This window comes from Coregonus lavaretus (assembly GCF_964263955.1).
Source record: "Coregonus lavaretus genome assembly, chromosome: 1".
Taxonomy (NCBI): Eukaryota; Metazoa; Chordata; class Actinopteri; order Salmoniformes; family Salmonidae; genus Coregonus; species Coregonus lavaretus.
Window position 1 is genome coordinate 21,677,674 of NC_139988.1, and position 24,285 is coordinate 21,701,958.

General features: G+C 43.8%; 2 protein-coding genes across 2 annotated transcripts in view; both read left to right on the forward strand.

The window, feature by feature from the left end:
- Positions 1–6,496, forward strand: part of rnf213b (ring finger protein 213b) — a 106,278-nt gene extending 99,782 nt beyond the window's left edge. The window contains exons 58-63 of the mRNA XM_084162822.1: positions 118–319; positions 2,071–2,148; positions 2,479–2,676; positions 2,920–3,009; positions 4,437–4,618; positions 5,704–6,496. Of these exons, the coding sequence (XP_084018948.1) occupies positions 118–319; positions 2,071–2,148; positions 2,479–2,676; positions 2,920–3,009; positions 4,437–4,618; positions 5,704–5,842 (889 nt within the window). The 3' untranslated portion in view covers positions 5,843–6,496. The remainder of the gene's footprint in view (positions 1–117; positions 320–2,070; positions 2,149–2,478; positions 2,677–2,919; positions 3,010–4,436; positions 4,619–5,703) is intronic.
- Positions 6,497–6,776: 280 nt separating this feature from the next.
- The window catches only part of cep131 (centrosomal protein 131), a 47,519-nt gene continuing 30,010 nt past the window's right edge, over positions 6,777–24,285 (forward strand). Inside the window, exons 1-5 of the mRNA XM_084165362.1 lie at positions 6,777–7,240; positions 7,831–8,027; positions 9,899–9,993; positions 12,070–12,181; positions 15,335–15,468. Coding sequence (XP_084021488.1) covers positions 7,842–8,027; positions 9,899–9,993; positions 12,070–12,181; positions 15,335–15,468 — 527 coding nt within the window. The 5' untranslated portion in view covers positions 6,777–7,240; positions 7,831–7,841. The remainder of the gene's footprint in view (positions 7,241–7,830; positions 8,028–9,898; positions 9,994–12,069; positions 12,182–15,334; positions 15,469–24,285) is intronic.

Consider the following 24,285-nt stretch of genomic DNA (forward strand, 5'->3'; position numbering starts at 1 on the left):
CCATCCCATTCATTATAATTTAAAAAACTGATCCTAGACCAGCACTCCTACTCTCAAACTGATCCTAGACTGAGCCCTGAATCTTAACTGTGAGATGTTTTTGTTACACCCCTGCAGTGACTACAGTGTTCCTCTGGAGGGGGTGTCAGAGACACAGTTGACCCTGTGCCACCCTGAGAGGGAGCTGCTCCCCCTGGTGTTATCCCACTGTCATTACACACTGAGGACAGGCAGGGAGACAGAAATCTGCTACAACCTGATGGACATCCAGGCACAACTGGCCCGCCACTTCCTAGCTGGGAAACCAATCATCCAAGCCGTAAGAGACAAAACTTTGAGATATCATATTGATACAATTATTGTGCCTAAGAAATATCCATATTTTGCTGTTGTTCTCCTTTAGTATATATATAATACATTTTTACATTTACATTTTTGTCATTTAGCAGACGCTCATATCTAGAGCGACTTAGTTACTTTGTGCATTCGTCTTGAAGTGATACTCCAGAACTGTTGTATAATTCTGCCAGTAGTTTTGAAAGGGGTGCTCACAAGCCAGAAGATAGCCCTATTTGGTAGAAGACCAAGTCCATATTATGTCAAGAACAGCTCAAATAAGCAAAGATAAACGACAGTCCATCATTACTTTAAGACATGAAGGTCAGTCAATATGGAACATTTAAAGAACTTTGAACGTTTATTCTAGTGCAGTCACAAAAACCATCAAGTGCAATGATGAAACCGCCACAGGAATGGAAGACCCAGAGATACCTCTGCTGCAGAGGATAAGTTCATTAGTTACCAGTCTCAGAAATTGCAGCCCAAATGAATGCTTCACAGAGTTCAAGTAACAGACACATCTCAACATCAACTGTTCAGAGGAGACTGTGTGAATCAGGCCTTCATGGTCGAATTGCTGCAAAGAAACCACTACTAAAGGACACCAATAAGAAGAAGAGACCTGCTTGGGCCAAGAAACATGAGCAATGGACATTAGACCGGTGGAAATTTGTCCTTTGGTCTGGAGTCCAAAAACCATGTCTTTGTGAGATGCGGTGTGGGTGAACGGATGATCTCCGCATGTGTAGTTCCCACCGTAAAGCATGGAGGAGGAGGTGTTATGGTGTGGGGTTGCATTGCTGGTGACACTGTCTGTGATTTATTTAGAATTCAAGGCACACTTAACCAGCATGGCTACCACAGCATTCTGCAGCGATACGCCATCCCATCTGGTTTGGGCTTAGTGGGACGATCATTTGTTTTTCAATAGGACAATGACCCAACACACCTCCAGGCTGTGTAAGGGCTATTTGACCATGAAGGAGAGTGATGGAGTGCTGCATCAGATGACCTGTCCTCCACAATCCCCCGACTTCAACCCAATTGAGATGGTTTTGGATGAGTTGGACGGCAGAGTGAAGGAAAAGCAGCCAACAAGTGCTCAGCATATGTGGGAACTCCTTCAAGACTGTTGGAAAAGCATTTCGGGTAAAGCTGGTTGAGAGAATGCCAAGAGTGTGCAAAGCTGTCATCAAGGTGAAGGGTGGCTATTTGAAGAATCTCAAATATAAAATATATTTTGATTTGTTTAACACTTTTTTGGTTACTACATGATTCCATATGTGTTATTTCATAGTTTTGATGTCTTCACTATTATTCTACAATGTAAAAAATAGTAAAAAATTAAGAAAAACCCTGGAATGAGCAGGTGTGTCCAAACGTTTGACTGGTAGTGTATATATATATATATATATATATATATATATATATATATATATATATATATATAATATATATATTTTTTTTTATTTTTTTTGTGCAATTCCTATGATATGTTTCGAATCCAATTCGTACAATATGTTATGAACTTGTTGTGCTTAAGATCCCGGACTGCATCTTTAAGATAGCTAGGTAAGACAACCACATACTGTATGACAGTCATAGTAAGTACGTTTTCCTCAATAAAGTCGTTATCAGCAAAGTCATTGCTAGTAGGAAAATAAATGTGATTTTTTATTAAATAATATGCATTTACAGTAGCAAGTATACTAACCAGGCATGTGTTTGCAGGACACCTCAAGGTACTTGAACAGACATCAGCAAGACTTCTCAGTAGTCCTTGATGAAGTCAGGGCTAAGATACCTCAGGTAAACATACATTTGCGCTCAGTTTGAGACTGTATGCTTTTTTTAAGCATTGAAGTCATGCCCAGCCCAGGCCCCATTGATTCAATACCAGCCAAGTGTACAGACACACACAGTAGTCTTCCCCTGTGGGATTTGAAGGGGCCATTTTGTTTCGAGGTCAAATTCCTAAACCCACCATACCCAACTCTGTTTCCATTCACTGGGCTGGGAGGTAATCAGTCTCCCCAGCTATGCGCCACTGTGCCCAGCTCTCTGCTTACAGTTGTTCTGTCTGTCTGTCTCTTTATTTGGCGTTCTGTCTTCCGTTCCATCTGTTTTTCTGTCTGTCAGGAGGCGCTGAAGGGTTCCGTTAGCGGTGCTATGAGGACAGGACTGCGTTCGTACACCGATGTGTGTGACGCTGTGTTCGCAGTGGAGATTGGCCTGCGGTTCCTGGGAAAGACTAGCGGAGTGCCCCATGTCCCACTCTTGTCCTACCTGACTGAGACGCTCAAGATGGGCCCACAGATCTCTAGCAGTGTAGCCAAGGTAGAGGATCTCTTAACTCCAACAATGTCTCCACCTAATGCCCGCAGATGCAGTGATTAATGTTTGTTCCTTGTATCTATTTTTGTCCGGGTAGATTATGCATGTGCTCTCCTCATGACTCTCCTTCCTAAGGCACAAATATACTAATATATGTGAAATGTATGTAATAGAGAGACAACTCTATTACAGAGGTCCCCCTGCTTTGGCCCTTTTGACTGTACCCCTCTCATGTCTCTGTCCCAGGTCCTTGGAGAGTGCAGACTGGAACACAGCACATTTACCTGGCAGCTCCTTACCTGCTGGAAGTCTGAGCTAATGCTGAGCAGAGGACAGGTGAGTTAACATATAGCCCATACCTGTATCTCCACGGGTGAGTTAACATATTGCCTATAGCTGTATCTCCACGGGTGAGTTAACACATAGCCCATACCTGTTCTCCACGGGTGAGTTAACATATAGCCCATACCTGTATCTCCACGGGTGAGTTAACATATAGCCCATACCTTTATCTCCACGGGTGAGTTAACATATTGCCAATACCTGTATCTCCATGGGTGAGTTAACATATAGCCCATACCTGTATCTCCACGGGTGAGTTAACATATAGCTTATACCTGTATCTCCACAGGTGAGTTAACATATAGCCCATACCTGTATGTCCACGGGTGAGTTAACATATAGCTTATACCTGTATCTCCACAGGTGAGTTAACATATAGCCCATACCTGTATCTCCACGGGTGAGTTAACATATAGCTTATACCTGTATCTCCACAGGTGAGTTAACATATAGCCCATATCTGTATGTCCACGGGTGAGTTAACATATAGCTTATACCTGTATCTCCACGGGTGAGTTAACATATAGCCTATACCTGTTTCTCTACGGGTGAGTTAACATATAGCCCATAACTGTATCTCCACGTGGTGTAAAATAACCCACAGTGTTGGTGTTAATAACCAGAGTTATTGTTTTACACTGTGGAAAGTGAAACAGTCAGGCAGTTAGTTGGATATACCAGTTCTAGTCATAACAATAAGTGGGAATGATATGAGATGACATTATCTCTACTGATCTTTTCATATCAATGAATCTGTGCATAGACCCAGCCCGGCTCACTTTTAAAGACCAAACCAACAATACAAAATCTGTCAGTGAAGTGAAACTCCCCCCCTGTGACCACATTTAGTAGTTTGTCATGGGGTCAACCCTTTCACCTACCTGACCCTTGACCCCTGCTAACCACCACTGGTTGACATCAGGGACCACATGCAGGCGGTCAGCCTCCATCTGAGGTGTAAATTCAGGCATCGTGTGACATTGGACATGGCAGGCGTTGAACCAAAAACAAATGTTGATCCAAAAAACAGAATTTCTGTTTATTATAATAATACTTGGGATTGACATATGCTTGATTGAATCTCAGCTGGTACTCCTTGTATATACTGTAGCTTCATTCTTGTGTATTTTATTCCTCATTTGTTTGTTTATCTTATTTAACTCTGCATCGTTGAGAAATAACTTCTACGTAAGCATTTCACTGTAAGGTTTATACCTGTTGTATTCGGTGCTTGTGACAAATACAATTTGATTTGATTCATAATTTGATTTCATGAAAAGCGAGTCTTGTTCTCCTCTTCTGATGATGTGAGTTAAGAGATTTAATCTGATCTAGGATCTGTTTTTCTATCCCTAATTATATCACTTATATCACTGTGATTTATCTTGTGTTTGCTGCATATGGATGTCTTGTGTTTGCAGGACCCGTTCCAGAGGCTGCCATCAGAGTTCCAGCAGAAGTTATCCGAGGAGGAGAGGAGAGAGCTGAGGGTCTTCTTCAGTGGGACAGACATTGACATACTCTCACTGGAGCTGCATGAAATCCTGCTCCTGAAGACCAACACTCAGGCTTTTTCAGACCAGGCTTATCTACCACACTGGGAGTAAGGGCATTATTATACAGATTAGAGCTAGTGGGAAAGATAGGCAACACTGAGAGATGTGTGCTGTAGACTACCTAGGTCACAGTAGGGCTAAGGGCCTTTTTGTCTGCTTTCTGCTATTGTCGACATCACATTGGCAATCCAGCTCTCACGCCCTTTTATGGTCATTAACAGTAACTGACTAAACAAACCTCTTATGGTCATTCACAGTGACTAACAAAACAAACCTCTTATGGTTGTTAACAGTAACTGACAAAACAAACCTCTTATGGTTGTTAACAGTAACTGACAAAACAAACCTCTTATGGTTTTTAACAGTAACTGACCAAACAAACCTTTTATGGTTGTTAACAGTAACTGACATAACAAACCTTTTATGGTCATTAAGAGTAACTGACAAAACAAACAAAGACACTAACCATTTGTGGCTGAATTAAGGATCTGTATGGGGCAAATGTCGCACAAATGTGTAAAACACATTATTTACAAAGCATTTGAATTATTTGATTAGCACTGCTGTCATTAACATCATTACCCACCTTTGGACAGGACTTTGATGTTGATTATACATTTTTCTGATCTTAAAAAATATAACAACAAACAACGTGTTCCCCTTGTATTTTCAGCACCCTGTCCCTCACCCTGGCCACACTGATGTTTAGACCAGAGGAATCTGTCAATCTGTTTATATGGACACTTCTTTCAATCCCAATAAAGCAGGGGCACACACTGAGAGACACACAGAGAGAGATCCCCCTGGGACATGAGGTGGGCCCTTTTGACTCCGAAGGGCTCGGGGTGTGACCCTTACCGGCGCCCATCTGTCAGGGGAAAGGGACTTAAGTGATATACCCTCAGCCGGCACAGGTCACCCCTGCCCCCTTACTAAACCAGCAGCTGGGGCTAGGGACTGAATAGGAATGCAGCGTGTGGTGAGGACAATGGGGTTGCAATGCTAACTGTTGCCTCCTCTCTTCCCCTCCTTCCCTGCTGTCTTGTGTGTGTGTGTGTGTGTGTGTGTGTGTGTGTGTGTGTGTGTGTGTGTGTGTGTGTGTGTGTGTGTGTGTGTGTGTGTGTGTCCACAGCATCAGGTCCACTCTAGAGAGCCATCTAGAAAAGAAGAGACTCCCACCCATGCCTGGGCTTGACTCCCTACCAGAGGACATCACTCTGGACAAAGGGGCAGATATGTGGAGAATGGCTGTAGAGTTTAGAAAGAGATAAGAAGGGGATGCTGGTTTTGATGCTTGTTTATTATATGTTTATTTTTACATTGTGGCCAATGAAAGTATCTTAATAGAGTTTGATTATTCAGCAAATATAAAGTTTGAATCCAAACAAGGACCAATTATGTGCCCTTGAGCAAGGCACTTTAACCTAATTGCTCCTGTAAGTCTCTCTGAATAAGAGCGTCTGCCAAATGACTAAAATGTCAAATGTAATTATGAATATTTCCTTTCGAATGATTACATTATAGGCTATCTCTAGGGCCTCGGCTAACTTCATATAGGCTATTATTCCGACAGTCTTGTGTGTGAATATTGTCCGTTATCTCTAAAGACCCTGTATTAGTTTCCACCCATCCAACCTTTGCCCAGCAGTAAAAAGGGGGTTCTAGTAGCCTAGTAGCCAGTATGTTTCTATGTGTTGTTGGTCCACCAAAATAAAGAAGTTCTATTAGAGTTGCCAACATTATATTGTATGCTGTACTTTTGACATACAGATCTGTCCTGCACCTTTGTCTATTTTACTTGTTTTCATATGTTCTACTTGGAAGAAAATAAATCAATGAAACAAATGTTCAAATTACCATAAACCATGTTGAAACGTGCATTGGTGAGTGCTCCCATGAATTAAAGTAAACTGATTTAAAACTGATTTTTTGCCTTCACATTTGTTAAAACGTTATATTGTGACAACTGGGGTTTGGTTGGGGGCAGGTGGTGGGTGTCACACCCCCCTCTTGCAAAGTCAACCAAACATTTCGTTTGGGACACTGCTAACCGACATCTCCACTCCACCTATCAGATCCTCTGGATTCCCAGGACGTTGTGTTTTGACCGCCAATCACAGTTCTCAGTAGGAGGAGTTCTTGTATTTTCTGGTTGCCACAGAGAAGATGTTGCGGGTTATTATTGCCACTCTCTCGTTGCGTTGATGGAGTAAATTCACGGAATATTTCTACCGAGCTGTGGTAACGAAGGACTATCGTATTTGACAGTTTGTAGCTAGTTTAGCTAGCTAGCTACTATAGTGGATTTATTGAAGTTATTTCGCTTGATTGCTTCGTAGCCAACATGTTGCTTCTCGCTTATTATGTGGAGAAAGATGAGAGCAAGCTAACTTAAGCTAGCTAGCCAGCCTAGTGCGCCACACAGAGAAGGTTAGGCTACACATAAATAATCATTTTAGGCATCAACCACTTGTTCAAACTAGCTTCTAGGAAGCTAGCATACCCACTTGACAGGCTCTTGGCTTCTAGTTAACGTTAGCTTTGGGCTTTTAGGTGGCTACTGTTAACGTGTGTTGATTTAATAAATCAGTGCCACCATCAAGAAAAATAGCTATTCTCACTGAAACGTCACCATTGGCTTTGGAGTAATTTGTGATAACACAAGCAAGGTAAGTTTGAATGGCCGACTATACGATTATTTGTGGTTTTAACATTTCTATTTTGTTCTTTGGGGCTCCTTATCACCTGTATTCTCCCCCTCACTTAGCACAACCAACCTTTACTATATCCTCATACACACTGATTCCATCGAAACATTGTAGCCAACGATATGATAGCTATCCCTTGTTCAATAAATCATGTTACACCGTTGTTCTGCTGTTGTTAAGCAGGGCAGCAAGCTAGATAGATCTTGAGGCAAAGTGTCACATTCTGTCAATCCCAAGTGAACAACGACATACAATGTACCTGCACCATCATGGTTATCTGCCTAGAAGAAGTCTAAAGATTTGAAATAGATTTAGTTGGGAATGGAGTAAATGTGGTTTAGGTGTGAATTCAAGTCAAGTGTTACTGTTACCTCTGAGTGCTACAGTTGTGACTGTTGCCTAGGGCAATAATAGCTGAAGAGGAAGTGGTTGACTGCATCTGTTCCTCCAAACTTGGATCAAACCGCACCAATCAGTTTTCACAATAGTTTTGTGTGTGTGCCTTTTGAAAGTCCATCTGTATCATGACTCTTCCTCTCTCCCTCTACCAGGCCTTGTCAGGATGCACACTACCCGTAACCCGTCGTCCATCCAGGCCGGAGGAGCAGGGGATGCTCTGGACCTGTCTCTGTCAGGCTCCCAGCTCTCTGTGTCCCGCCGGCCCAGCTCTGCCTCTCCAGGGAAAGTCTTCTCCCGCTCTGTGTCTGTCTCTGTAGCCAGCGAGGGCAGGGGCAAACGCAACACACTGGTGAGTGAAACCAGCAAGCAGTATACAGTGGGGAAAAAATGTATTTAGTCAGCCACCAATTGTGCAAGTTCTCCCACTTAAAAAGATGAGAGAGGCCTGTAATTTTCATCATAGGTACATGTCAACTATGACAGACAAAATGAGGAAAAAAAATCCAGAAAATCACATTGTAGGATTTTTTATGAATTTATTTGCAAATGATGGTGGAAAATAAGTATTTGGTCAATAACACAAGTTTCTCAATACTTTGTTATATACCCTTTGTTGGCAATGACACAGGTCAAACGTTTTCTGTAAGTCTTCACAAGGTTTTCACACACTGTTGCTGGTATTTTGGCCCATTCCTCCATGCAGATCTCCTCTAGAGCAGTGATGTTTTGGGGCTGTCGCTGGGCAACACGGACTTTCAACTCCCTCCAAAGATTTTCTATGGGGTTGAGATCTGGAGACTGGCTAGGCCACTCCAGGACCTTGAAATGCTTCTTACGAAGCCACTCCTTCGTTGCCCAGGCGGTGTGTTTGGGATCATTGTCATGCTGAAAGACGCTGCCACGTTTCATCTTCAATGCCCTTGCTGATGGAAGGAGGTTTTCACTCAAAATCTCACGATACATGGCCCCATTCATTATTTCCTTTACACGGATCAGTCGTCCTGGTCCCTTTGCAGAAAAACAGCCCCAAAGCATGATGTTTCCACCCCCATGCTTCACAGTAGGTATGGTGTTCTTTGGATGCAACTCAGCATTCTTTGTCCTCCAAACACGACGAGTTGAGTTTTTACCAAAAAGTTATTTTGGTTTCATCTGACCATATGACATCCCAATCCTCTTCTGGATCATCCAAATGCACTCTAGCAAACTTCAGACGGGCCTGGACATGTACTGGCTTAAGCAGGGGGACACATCTGGCACTGCAGGATTTGAGTCCCTGGCGGCGTAGTGTGTTACTGATGGTAGGCTTTGTTACTTTGGTCCCAGCTCTCTGCAGGTCATTCACTAGGTCCCCCCGTGTGGTTCTGGGATTTTTGCTCACCGTTCTTGTGATCATTTTGACCCCACGGGGTGAGATCTTGCGTGGAGCCCCAGATCGAGGCAGATTATCAGTGGTCTTGTATGTCTTCCATTTCCTAATAATTGCTCCCACAGTTGATTTCTTCAAACCAAGCTGCTTACCTATTGCAGATTCAGTCTTCCCAGCCTGGTGCAGGTCTACAATTTTGTTTCTGGTGTCCTTTGACAGCTCTTTGGTCTTGGGCATAGTGGAGTTTGGAGTGTGACTGTTTGAGGTTGTGGACAGGTGTCTTTTATACTGATAACAAGTTCAAACAGGTGCCATTAATACAGGTAACGAGTGGAGGACAGAGGAGCCTCTTAAAGAAGAAGTTATAGGTCTGTGAGAGCCAGAAATCTTGCTTGTTTGTAGGTGACCAAATACTTATTTTCCACCATAATTTGCAAATAAATTCATAAAAAATCCTACAATGTGATTTTCTGGAATTCTTTTCCTCAATTTGTCTGTCATAGTTGACGTGTACCTATGATGAAAATTACAGGCCTCTCTCATCTTTTTAAGTGAGAGAACTTGCACAATTGGTGGCTGACTAAATACTTTTTTTCCCCACTGTACATGGGTGCAAGTTAACCCTGTTTGTGACAGTTAGGCTATTACTAATATGTTAAAGCTGTGTTATAGCCGAGATATCATCCAAACTTCAAACTTGTGTTGTACAAAGATACTCATGTTTGGCGTATGAGTGTGTGCTGATATTACATTGTTTTAAGCAACATAGGCCTAAATATAAACGTTCCACTGCCAGATAACTTGGATGTCTTGTATTTCATTTACCTCTTTGTCTGCATTCTTGTCTGTAGGGTGATGCTGGGTTTGGCAGCTCCCGCTCTATCAAGAACTTGAGACGGTCCAACAGTACTACACAGGTCAACCAGCAAGCCAACATCAGCCTAAGGTATCCTAGACCTTAATTATTTATTATGTGTATGGGTGATCCCTGCAGGTATCGAACCCACAACCTTAGTGTTGCTAGCTTATGAACTGAGCCACACAGGACCACTTTTTCCTACAGTGTCTCTATACAGCCAGCCCAGTAGAACCCATATTGACATTGTTTTCATTGCGTTGCCACATGTACTGTATATGTGCTGCAGCATGTAGGCTGTGACATTATTATTCAGTCAGAGATGCTTCAGGCTGGGCACTCACTGTCTTCAGGTCTTCATTTGTCCAACAAATATACTTAGTGTAATTATTCTGGAAAGTGTTGAACATTTGATGTGGATTGGAGTATTTAAAAGGTTCCCTTGTAGCTGTTGTTTAACCTAGTTTCAGTCTGAAACAAACATGTCAGCCCATATCCTACCATATGTGTTTGTCTGGATGAAACATGTTAGCGTACATGGTATGCGTTTGTGACGATATGTGTCAGATCAGAGACAAATTGATTTAGGTTTGAAGAGCAGTATGTGAGTTCAGTGTGGAGTGGAGGATGGTGGCTAGAGCTCCATCCGCTTGAATGGAAGGAGGGAGGCTGGTTGGCTGACTCTTTATGTCTCTCCTCACTGAGCAACAGCTGGCGTCCCTGACCATTCTTTAAAGGACAGTACCATGGGCATTGTGTCATGGTGGCTGCCTGCATTATAAATGGAGACCCAGGACCCGGGGCTGTTGTAGGGCAGCAGAGGCCTTGCTGGAGCTGCTTTGTCAGGGGTTGCAGGGGGAGGGCCATGGGGTCAGGTTACCCCACAGTAAGGAACCAGTGAAAGTGTGTGCAGCACTGCACGCAGAGATTCTATTGTCTGGCAGCTGCCGCTAAGTCCCCCACCACTACCAACTGCCTTCTGGGATGCTGTTAGGGTAGAGGGCTTAAATTAAGGACAATCTAATAGGCTGCCCCTCCTCTCCGGCCCCCGACCCGACTCTCCCTAAGTCTTTCATAGCTGTCATTGGGTTGCACCCCCCTCCCCCCCCCCCAGACATCAGCAGCTTGTAAAGGGAAGCGTAGAGGAATGTGCAGCTACTTGAATCGGTGTTGTCGGATTGCTTTTCATTGGGCCAGTTGGCCCCTTACAAACATCTACACACACACACAGACTACCATACACACACACTAAATCTTACACACACACACACTCAAATACACACAGACACCACCACCCTGCACAGTGCAGCAGGCTACACCAGGACAGATGCCACTGGGGGCAGGCAGGCAGGCAGGCAGGCCAGACTGACTGGGTGTCAGTCTTACATCTCCCGCTGGTGGTGTGTTGGGTATGAGGTGGTGTTTGGGGAGTGAGGAAGTGTTTGATGGATGAATGACGGGGCATTGGGATAAACATATGCTGTGTGTGGTGTGCATGGATTGGATTCACAATGGAATCCCCCATCCCTATTGACAGAGGGTCTGCTTTCTGCATATACTGTAGAATTCCAACACTTAAGGGAAGGGAAGGGTCTCAACCTCCACATCTCCGCAGCTGTCATGACAAAAGTATAATCACATAAGCTCCCACTCAGGGCCGCACTTAAGGGCCCCACTGCTTTGTCTACTAGTTTCTTAATTGTGTGTTCTAGTATTTAGCCCTTGTTCTATGCATAGTCACTTTACCCCTACCTACATGTACAAATTACCTTGACTAACCTGTACCCCCGCACATTGACTCGGTACCGGTACCCCCTGTATATAGCCTCGGTATTGTTATTTTATTGTTACTTTTTATTTTATTTTTTACTTTAGTTTATTTAGTAAATATTTTCTTAACTCTATTTCTTGAACTGCACTGTTGGTTAAGGGCTTGTAAGAAAGCATTTCACGATAAGGTCTATACCTGTTGTATTCGGCGCATGTGACAAATAAAATTGTATTTGTTTTGTTAAAATCTGAGCCTGAAAGCCATGGAGCAGTCTCCCTACTGAGAGTGTCCCACCGTTTGATTAGAATTGGTTTGCACACAGACACACTATAATGTAAATATTATAGAACACATAGGCCTATGTTCCATTTTATAATATTGATGTGTGTGCCCAGTGAGGACCAGACAGAAGACTTCCTGGCGTTGTTTGACAGCAGCTCAGACGGACGCAGGAAGCTGGCAAGCCTCAGTAAGGCCTCCCCGGACCGTACCACCTGGAACATCCTGGTACTTAATCTATCCCCTCCCACTGTCCTCTACTGTTCCTCACTGTCCTCTACTGTCGCTCACTGTCCTCTACTGTCCCTCACTGTCCTCTACTGTCCCTCACTGTCCTCTACTGTCCCTCACTGTCCCACTCTGTCCTCTACTGTCCCACTCTGTCCTCTAATGTCCTCTATCATTTTCTGCCCCACTGTCCCCTACTGTCCTCTAATGTCCCACTGTCCGCTAATATCCTACTGTCATTTACTGTCCTCTGTCCCACTGTCCTCTACTGTCTCACTGTCCTCTACTGTCCTTTACTGTCCTATACTGTCTCACTGTCCTCTACTGTCCTATACTGTCTCACTGTCCTCTACTGTCCTACACTGTCTCACTGTCATCTACTGTCCTCTAATATAATAATAATATGCCATTAAGCAGACGCTTTTATCCAAAGGGACTTACAGTCATGTGTGCATAAATGTTTACGTATGGGTGGTCCCGGGGATCGAACCCACTAACCTGGCGTTACAAGCGCCATGCTCTACCAATTGAGCTACAGAGGACTCTACAGTCCCACTGTCCTCTACTGTCTCACTGTCCTATACTGTCCTCTACAGTCCCACTGTCTCACTGTCCTGTACTGTCCTCTACAGTCCCACTGTCCTCTACAGTCCCACTGTCCTCTACTGTCCTCTACAGTCCCACTGTCCTCTACTGTCCTCTACAGTCCCACTGTCCTCTACAGTCTCACTGTCCTATACTGTCCTCTACAGTCCCACTGTCCTCTACAGTCCCACTGTCCTCTACTGTCCTCTACAGTCCCACTGTCCTCTACAGTCTCACTGTCCTATACTGTCCTCTACAGTCCCACTGTTTCACTGTCCCACTGTCCTCTACAATCCCACTGTCCTCTACAGTCCCACTGTCCTCTACAGTCCCACTGTCCTCTACAGTCCCACTGTCCTATACTGTCCTCTACAGTCCCACTGTCCTCTACAGTCTCACTGTCCTCTACTGTCTCACTGTCCTATACTGTCCTCTACAGTCCCACTGTCCTCTACAGTCCCACTGTCCTCTACTGTCCTCTACAGTCCCACTGTCCTCTACAGTCTCACTGTCCCACTGTCCTCTACAGTCCCACTGTCTTATACTGTCCTCTACAGTCCCACTGTCCTCTACAGTCCCACTGTCCTCTACAGTCTCACTGTCCTCTACTGTCTCACTGTCCTCTACAGTCCCACTGTCTCACTGTCCTCTACTGTCTCACTGTCCTCTACTGTCTCACTGTCCTCTACTGTCTCACTGTCCTCTACTGTCCTATACTGTCCTCTACTGTCTCACTGTCCTCTACTGTCTCACTGTCCTCTACTGTCCTCTAATATAATAATAATAATAATAATATGCCATTTAGCAGACGCTTTTATCCAAAGGGACTTACAGTCATGTGTGCATACATTTTTACGTATGGGTGGTCCCGGGGATCGAACCCACTAACCTGGCGTTACAAGCGCCATGCTCTACCAATTGAGCTACAGAGGACTCTACAGTCCCACTGTCCTCTACTGTCTCACTGTCCTATACTGTCCTCTACAGTCCCACTGTCCTCTACAGTCCCACTGTCTCACTACAGTCCCACTGTCCTCTACAGTCCCACTGTCCTCTACTGTCTCACTGTCCTCTACTGTCTCACTGTCCTCTACTGTCTCACTGTCCTATACTGTCCTCTACTGCCTCACTGTCTTCTACTGTCTCACTGTCCTCTACTGTCCTATACTGTCTCACTGTCCTATACTGTCTCACTGTCCTCTACTGTCTCACTGTCCTCTACTGTCTCACTGTCTCACTGTCCTCTACTGTCCTCTACTGTCTCACTGTCCTCTACTGTCTCACTGTCCTCTACTGTCCTATACTGTCTCACTGTCCTATACTGTCTCACTGTCCTCTACTGTCCTCTACTGTCTCACTGTCCTCTACTGTCTCACTGTCCTCTACTGTCTCACTGTCCTCTACTGTCTCACTGTCCTATACTGTCCTCTACTGCCTCACTGTCTCACTGTCCTCTACTGTCCTCTACTGTCTCACTGTCCTCTACTGTCTCACTGTCCTCTACTGTCTCACTGTCCTCTACTGTCTCACTGTCCTATACTGTCCTCTACTGCCTCACTGTCTTCTACTGTCTCACTGTCCTCTACTGTCCTATACTGTCTCACTGTCCTATACTGTCTCACTGTCCTCTACTGTCCTCTACTGTCTCACTGTCCTCTACTGTCTCACTGTCTCACTGTCCTCTACTGTCTCACTGTCCTCTACTGTCTCACTGTCCTCTACTGTCTCACTGTCCTCTACTGTCCTATACTGTCTCACTGTCCTATACTGTCTCACTGTCCTCTACTGTCCTCTACTGTCTCACTGTCCTCTACTGTCTCACTGTCCTCTACTGTCTCACTGTCCTCTACTGTCTCACTGTCTCACTGTCCTATACTGTCCTCTACTGCCTCACTGTCTCACTGTCCTCTACTGTCCTCTACTGTCTCACTGTCCTCTACTGTCTCACTGTCCTCTACTGTCTCACTGTCCTATACTGTCCTCTACTGCCTCACTGTCTCACTGTCCTCTACTGTCCTCTACTGTCTCACTGTCCTCTACTGTCTCACTGTCCTCTACTGTCTCACTGTCCTCTACTGTCTCACTGTCCTCTACAGTATCACTGTCCTATACTGTCTCACTGTCCTATACTGTCTCACTGTCCTATACTGTCCTATACTGTCCTCTACTGTCCTATACTGTCTCACTGTCCTCTACTGTCCTCTACTGTCTCACTGTCCTCTACTGTCTCACTGTCCTCTACAGTCCCACTGTCCTATACTGTCCTCTACAGTCCCACTGTCCCACTGTCCTCTACTGTCTCACTGTCCTCTACTGTCTCACTGTCCTATACTGTCTCACTGTCCTCTACTGTCTCACTGTCCTCTATGTACTCTGATCAATCAATTATAAAGCCCTTTTTACATCAACAGTTTTCAGGGTCACAAAGTACTATACAGTAACCTCTATCACATAGCCTTCTGCAGAGCTTATAGCGGACAGTTTATATCCTCTAACTCAGTATTGCGTTATGGCCTAGGTATGCTGCTACACAGAAACCTGACTTGTACATTTTCTTTCCCCTTCCAGGATGACCAGCCAAGAGCCTTCCCTACACCTCCCAGCTCTCGCTCCACGGGCAGCGTGGACTCCCCCACCACCAGTGGCCCAAAGAGGAGAGAGACGGGGGTAGCCCTGGCTGCCAACTTCACAGCTAACAACAGGTGGGTCGCATTACACACACACACACGCACACATCAGGGTTTCCGTCAGGAAAAATGTGGCGCCAGACATTTGACCAGCAGCATTTTAATTTACCTGACATTTTAGAAATTTACCGGATCCATATGCATTGATTACGCAACCTGATTAGTGTCCACCCATGTTGCTCAGAATGACGGAAATCACATTTAGTTCATGCTAATTCATCTTAACAGAACATGCAACGGCGTGTGTCATTCTTCCGATGAGCAATTTTAAGGTGTTAGAATACATACAGTGAGGGGAAAAAAGTATTTGATCCCCTGTTGATTTTGTACATTTGCCCACTGACAAAGACCTGGTCAGTCTATAATTTTAATGGTAGGTTTATGTGAACAGTGTGAGACAGAATAACAACAACAAAAATCCAGAAAAATGCATGTCAAAAATGTTATAAATTGATTTGCATTTTAGTGAGGGAAATAAGTATTTGACCCCTCTGCAAAACATGACTTAGTACTTGGTGGCAAAACCCTTGTTGGCAATCACAGAGGTCAGATGTTTCTTGTAGTTGGCCACCAGGTTTGCACACATCTCAGGAGGGATTTTGTTCCACTCCTCTTTGCAGATCTTCTCCAAGTCATTAAGGTTTCGAGGCTGACGTTTGACAACTCGAACCTTCAGCTCCCTCCACAGATTTTCTATGGGATTAAGGTCTGGAGACTGGCTAGGCCACTCCAGGACCTTAATGAGGAGGTTCTCACCCAAGGAGGTTCTCACCCAAGATTTGACGGTACATGGCCCCGTCCATCGTCCCTTTGATGCGGTGAAGTTGTCCTGTCCCCTTAGCAGAAAAACACCCCCAAAGCATAATGTTTCCACCTCCATGTTTGATGGTGGGGATAATAATAATAATAATAATAAGCCATTTAGCAGACGCTTTTATCCAAAGCGACTTACAGTCATGCGTGCATACATTTTTGTGTATGGGTGGTCCCGGGGATCGAACCCACTACCTTGGCGTTACAAGCGCCATGCTCTACCAGCTGAGCTACAGAGGATGGTGTTCTTGGGGTCATAGGCAGCATTCCTCCGCCTCCAAACACGGCGAGTTGAGTTGATGCCAAAGAGCTCCATTTTGGACCACAACACTTTCACCCAGTTCTCCTCTGAATCATTCAGATGTTCATTGGCAAACTTCAGACGGGCCTGTATATGTGGTTTCTTGAGCAGGGGGACCTTGCGGGCGCTGCAAAATTTCAGTCCTTCAAGGCGTAGTGAGTTACCAACTGCTTTCTTGGTGACTATGATCCCAGCTGCCTTGAGATCATTGACAAGATCCTCCCGTGTAGTTCTGGGCTGATTCCTCACCGTTCTCATGATCATTGCAACTCCACGAGGTGAGATCTTGCATGGAGCCCCAGGCAGAGGGAGATTGACAGTTATTTTGTGTTTCTTCCATTTGCGAATAAATCGCACCAACTGTTGTCATCTTCTCACCAAACTGCTTGCCGATGGTTTTGTAGCCCATTCCAGCCTTGTGTAGGTCTACAATATTGTCCCTGACATCCTTGGAGAGCTCTTTGGTCTTGGCCATGGTGGAGAGTTTGAAATCTGATTGATTGATTGCTTCTGTGGACAGGTGTCTTTTATACAGGTAACAAGCTGAGATTAGGAGCACTCCCTTTAAGAGTGTGCTCCTAATTTCAGCTCGTTACCTGTATAAAAGACACCTGGGAGCCAGAAACCTTTCTGATTGAGAGGGGGTCAAATACTTATTTCCCTCATTAAAACGCAAATCAATTTATATAATTTTTGACATGCGTTTTCTGGATTTTTGTTGTTGTTATTCTGTCTCTCACTGTTCAAATAAACCTACCATTACAATTATAGACTGATCATTTCTTTGTCAGTGGGCAAACATACAAAATCAGCAGGGGATCAAATACTTTTTTCCTCTCACTGTAAGTATTCAGACCCTTTGCTATGAGACTCGAAATTGAGCTCAGGTGCATCCTGTTTCCATTGATCATCCTTGAGATGTTTCTACAATTTGATTAGAGTCCACCTGTGGTAAATTCAATTGATTGGACATGATTTGGAAAGGCACACACCTGTCTATATAAAGGTCCCACAGTTGACAGTGCATGTCAGAGCAAAAACCAAGCTATGAGGTCGAAGGAATTGTCCATAGAGCTCCGAGACAGGATTGTGGACAGATCTGGGGAAGGGTACCAAAAAATGTCTGCAGCATTGAAGGTCCCCAAGAACACAGTGGCCTCCATCATTCTTAAATGGAACAAGTTTGGAAGCACCAAGACTCTTCCTACAGCTGGCCGCCTGGCCAAACTGAGCAATCGGGGGAGAAGGGCCTTGGTCAGGGAGGTGACCAAGAACCCGATGGTCACCATGACAGAGCTCCAGAGTTCCTCTGTTGAGAGGAGGACAACCGTCTCTTCAGCACTCCACCAATCAGGCCTTTATGGTAGAGTGGCCAGATGGAAGCCACTCCTCAGTAAAAGGCACATGATAGCCCGCTTGGAGTTTGCCAAAAGGTACTTAAAGGACTCTCAGACCATGAGAAATAAGATTCTCTGGTCTGATGAAACCAAGATTGAACTCTTTAGCCTGAATGCCAAGTGTCACGTCTGGAGGAAACCTGGCACCATCCCTACGGTGAAGCATGGTGGTGGCAGAATCATGCAGTGGGGATGTTTTTCAGTGGCAGGGACTGGGAGATTAGTCAGGATCAAGGGAAAGATGAACAGAGCAAAGTACATAGAGATCCTTGATGAAAACCTGCTCCAGAGTGCTCAGGACCTCAGACTGAGGCGAAGGTTCACCTTCCAACAGGACAACGACCCTAAGCACACAGCCAAGACAACGCAGGAGTGGCTTTGGGACAAGTCTCTGAATGTCCTTGAGTGGCCCAGCCAGAGCCCGGACTTGAACCCAATCTAACATCTCCGGAGAGACCTGAAAATAGCTGTGCAGCAACACTCCCGATCCAACCTGACAGAGCTTGAGAGGATCTGCAGAGAAGAATGGGAGAAACTCCCCAAATACAGGTGTGCCAAGCTTGTAGCGTCATACCCAAGAAGACTCGAGGCTGTAATTGCTGCCAAAGCTGCTTCAACAAAGTACTGAGTAAAGGGTCTGAATACTTATGTAAATGCATATTTCCGTTTTTATTTTTAATAAATTAGCACAAATGTCTAAAAACCAGTTTTTGCTTTATCATTGTGGTATTGTGTGTAGATTGATGAGGGGAAAATACAATTTAATAAATTTTAGAATAAGGCTGAAACCTAACAAAATGTGGAAAAAGTCAAGGGGTCTGAATACTTTCCGAAGGCACTGTAAGTGCATAAATTACGTATTTGTTTTCCCCATTCCCCTGTGCATGATAATGGTCCATTAAAAATCCAAACTAATTTCTCACATATTCTTTTATATATGTAAAGACATTAAAATTAAGAATAGTTTGATGGGTGACAATATTAGCCTATCACTTATGAATAATGCCCAGCTTGTGCATTAAGGAAAGAAACAGAGCATGCCTTTTTTTGGCGACTTTTTCAAATCATAGTCGCACACCTCATGTAGCCTAACCCATAGAACTATATGTTTTGATAAGGTTTGTATCACAGCTAATGTGGCCAAATAATTTCTTAAAATTAAGAACATTAATTTGCTTTCTAACCGGTGTAGAGCCTAACTGGCATACATAGGCTGCGCGTGAGTTTCAAGTTTGGGGAAGAATTTTCACCATAAAAATGCACCTTTATAATAAAGCATTACATGCATAATCACATTTGTCATCACTTTCGAGAACAGTGCAAAAGCAATCGAAAATCACATCAAACACTTATCAAAACAGCCTATCGTACTTTTAAAACTCACCTCACTGTGATGATCAATTTGAAGAAAGAAGTTCAACAGTATGTTGAAACAGTGTAAATGAAATGGTAGCACTTTCTAAAGGTGATTGATCTGAAATACATTTTCTTCATTTCATTATGTTTCTTTAGACCTGACTAAAATAAATAATGGATATATTGTGATGGTGTATACTAAATTGATTTATTAGACTATTTTTTTAAATGTTGATTTTCCAAAGGCACGCATGTGTATGTGTGGAGGCGTGGAGATGCTAAACGTGTTTATGTTAATTAACGGTCAATTACCGTGAGATCGGCAGTCTTTTGTATGACAATAACCGGCTGACAAAATGTAATGACTGCCACAGCCCTAGTCACTCCATACCCTCAGTGAGAGAGGAGAGAGATGACACGTGACCCATTTCAGGAAACTAGGCGTATGTCGCGCGTCAGTACTTCACAGGAGCGCCATTTGAACTTAAACTTGATTAAAATGTATTTTTTGGCAGAAATGCCTTCTGGAACATGTGAACTTTCATGTGCCTTAATAACAAACATGTATGCCATCTGTAAATACGAATAAAATTGTTAAATTACGAGCCTAGTTGGTTTAGCCATGGAAAAAGACAGCAACCTTCCCGCTAGCCATGATTGACTGAGATATTGAGTGGGCTGGACATGCCGAGAGATGGGTTCGGATTGGTCTGCCATGTAGCACGCTTGTCTATTATATCACCTGGTCAGTATGTGTAGGTAATCCTTTCTAACGCTGCTTTTTTGAAAGATATCACGTAGTAGAACTGCCTAAGTGTTGCTCTCCACTTTCTGGAGGACCAAGTTTTGAAATCAGTGGAATTAGAGTATGATAGCTAAGGAGATGGAGAAAATTCTGGCGTTTGATTGCAAATATGTAGACGGAGTCGGAAAGAGAACACACAGAAGGCTGTTGTATAAAATACCTGTCTTCGGATTACATCTTCAAATTAAGGGCAACCATGGCCGTGACAGAGAGGGAGAAGCGTCCATCCATGTATATGGGTAAGAGAGTCTAACTAGCTACATTTTCAGATATTACACAATTTTGTCAGAAAGTCGTTTTCATTTCAAGTTAAAGTGTACTGTTAGCTAGCTAGCTAACGTTAGCTGGCTGGCTAGCTAGCTAACGTCATGTGTATGATCTGTGTAGTAATATTATTTGTATCTCAGAGCCATTTGCATTGCTAGTTATAGCCTAATGTTAGCTAGCTAACATTGAACCTGGTTGGTTAGCTACCTGCCGATTCATGCAGGGTAGTAACGTTATGAGTTGGGATTATGGTTCATTGTTTAGCTAGCTAGCTACATGTCTAAACAAAACACACCACTATGCAAGTCACTATTTCAATAGAATGTTTATGATGTCACTGCGACAACTGTCAATAGACGTAGCTGGTAAATTCACTCTGGCTATCTACTCTTTCAGAGCACTCGTCTGAGTGTGCCAGAGTGCAGAATAACTGACGAATTTACAAACGCTCAACAACCGTTGAATATGGCCGGTGTCAGTAAACGTTGGCAAAAAAAACGTAATTAGCACAGTTGCAGTCACCAACGCTCTGGATAACATAAAAACAGCATTAACAGCTCTGCTAGGGCAAGTAAAATGGTCAGAGTGAGCTGTTCTTTGGAAGTAGCTAGCAAGCTAGCCAGTTAGCTTGGGTGCTTGACTGCTGTTAGGTCAGAACGCTCGGATCAACCCTACTATTCAGCCAGAGTGTCCAGTGTGCGCTCGGAACACGCCGAGAGCGAAACGCTCTGAATTTACGAAGGCCAATCCGACAACGCTCTGAGTTTACAAACACCCAGAGCACACTCTGACACTCCAGATTCAATTTACAAACACACCTGAAGCCAGCATTTAGTCTTGAAATATTTGGTTGTTTAGTACATAGCCTCACATGTGTGAATGATGCTGAATGGGTGTAGACAAAGAAGAGCTCTCCAGTAGGTGCCAAAACATTCAATGCCCATTTTCTCAAAAATGAGGTTACAAGTTGATCAACTTTCAAAGCAGAATTACTTTCCCATTGTTCCTCAACTGTAGTGAATGATATACAATTTCCTAGCTCTGAGGCTCTACTTTTATCCAATGTAAAAAACATAATTTGCTACATAAGACCGAATCGAGCCGGTCGGTCACACATGAGCTTCTCAGTCAGAGTTATCAATATTAACAAAGTATACATTATCATAATAATTACACATAACTCTTTTACTGTTGAGATGGTCTGATAAATCCTTCAACCCTCAGGCAATACAGTGATACATGTCTTAAGAAACATACTTGTCATATCCATACCTACCAACCATAAAGGATTAGAATTGGACATTTATTTTTTGAAAAACATCACCAACAAAGGAATTGTTGGACTTTTAGCTCGAGGGCAGTATCGGCTGTGATCGACATGCATGAAACAGGAGAGACAATTTGAGAGAAATCCAGAATGTTGCTGCTTTAAGTGTGAATGGTTTGGTTTCTCGGCCATGCAGTTCTGTAAAGCCTCTTACCCAGCCTAGCTGTGAGTGTGCCAGTATTACTGTTAGCCGGAATAGCCGGCTTTTGTCAGATAAAAAAAATGAAAAGCCGATAAATACAATTGCAGCCGGTCAATTGTTCGGGAGAGAAACAATTGCAAAATAATGCATTTTAGCCTATTAATTGATTGAAATATCAGTCGATGTTGCGCAAGAGACAGCTCATCAAACAGTAAGCTATTTAGGCTATATAATTTTGGCAATTTCATTCAATTTACTTTAGGGAAGCTTAACTTCACCTTGCCTTACAGTGAGGGAAAAAAGTATTTGATCCCCTGCTGATTTTGTACGTTTGCCCACTGACAAAGAAATGATCAGTCTATAATTTTAATGGTAGGTATATTTGAACAGTGAGAGACAGAACAACAACAAAAAAATCCAGAAAAACACATGTCACAAATGTTATAAATTCATTTGCATTTTAATGAGGGAAATAAGTATTTGACCCCCTCTCAATCAGAAAGATTTTTGGCTCCCAGGTGTCTTTTATACAGGTAACGAGCTGAGATTAGGAGCACACTCTTAAAGGGAGTGCTCCTAATCTCAGCTTGTTACCTGTATAAAAAAACACCTGTCCACAGAAGCAATCAATCAATCAGATTCCAAACTCTCCACCATGGCCAAGACCAAAGAGCTCTCCAAGGATGTCAGGGACAAGCTTGTAGACCTACACAAGGCTGGAATGGGCTACAAGACCATCGCCAAGCAGCTTGGTGAGAAGGTGACAACAGTTGGTGCGTTTATTCGCAAATGGAAGAAACACAAATGAACTGTCAGTCTCCCTCGGCCTGGGGCTCCATGCAAGATCTCACCTCGTGGAGTTGCAATGATCATGAGAACGGTGAGGAATCAGCCCAGAACTACCCGGGAGGATCTTGTCAATGATGTCAAGGCAGCTGGGACCATAGTCACCAAGAAAACAATTGGTAACACACTACGCCGTAAATGACTGAAATCCTGCAAGGTCCCCCTGCTGACGAAATCACATATAAAGGGCCGTCTGAAGTTTGCCAATGAACATCTGAATGATTCAGAGGAGAACTGGGTGAAAGTGTTGTGGTCCAAAATGGAGCTCTTTGGCATCAACTCAACTCGCTGTGTTTGGAGGAGGAGGAATGCTGCCTATGACCCCAAGATCACCATCCCCACCGTCAAACATGGAGGTGGAAACATTATGCTTTGGGGGTGTTTTTCTGCTAAGGGGACAGGACAACTTCACCGCATCAAAGGGACGATGGACGGGGCCATGTACCGTCAAATCTTGAGTGAGAACCTCCTTCCCCCAGCCAGGGCATTGAAAATGGGTCGTGGATGGGTATTCCAGCATAACAATGACCCAAAACACACAGCCAAGGCAACAAAGGAGTGGCTCAAGAAGAAGCACATTAAGGTCCTGGAGTGGCCTAGCCAGTCTCCAGACCTTAATCCCATAGAAAATCTGTGGAGGGAGCTGAAGGTTCGAGTTGCCAAACGTCAGCCTCGAAACCTTAATGACTTGGAGAAGATCTGCAAAGAGGAGTGGAACAAAATTCCTCCTGAGATGTGTGCAAACCTGGTGGCCAGCTACAAGAAACGTCTGACCTCTGTGATTATAGACAAGCGTGCTACATGGCAGAGCAATCCGAACTCATCTCTCGGCATGCCAACAAGGGTTTTGCCACGAAGTACTAAGTCATGTTTTGCAGAGGGGTCAAATACTTATTTCCCTCACTGTATGTAAATATGGGGTATGGTGTATAGATTGCGGAGTGTATTTTTTATTCCATTTTAGAATAAGGCTGTAATGTAACAACATTTTGAAAAAGTCAAGGGGTCTGAATGGAGGACGCTGTAGCGAATGGAGGACGCTGTTCCCGTGGTTAATTTTCATGCCACTCCTGTTGTAAATCGAAGCAATGTGCTTTACAGTGGGGAAAAAAAGTATTTAGTCAGCCACCAATTGTGCAAGTTCTCCCACTTAAAAAGATGAGAGGCCTGTAATTTTCATCATAGGTACACGTCAACTATGACAGACAAAATGAGAAAAAAGAATCCAGAAAATCACATTGTAGGATCTTTAATGAATTTATTTGCAAATTATGGTGGAAAATAAGTATTTGGTCAATAACAAAAGTTTCTCAATACTTTGTTATATACCCTTTGTGTCACGGTTTCGGCCGAGACTGCTCCTCCTCCTGGTTCGGGCAGGCTTCGGCGGTCGTCGTCCCCGGAGTACTAGCTGCCACCGATCTATGTTTCATGTTCGTTTGGTTTTGTCTGGATGTTGTACACCTGTGTCTTGTTAGTCCTCGTTAGTGTCCTATTTAGTTCTCGTTGTGTGTGCTTGTCGTTGTGTGTGATTGCGCTTCTGTTTCGTGTTTGGAGCTACATTTTCCCTCCAGTGTT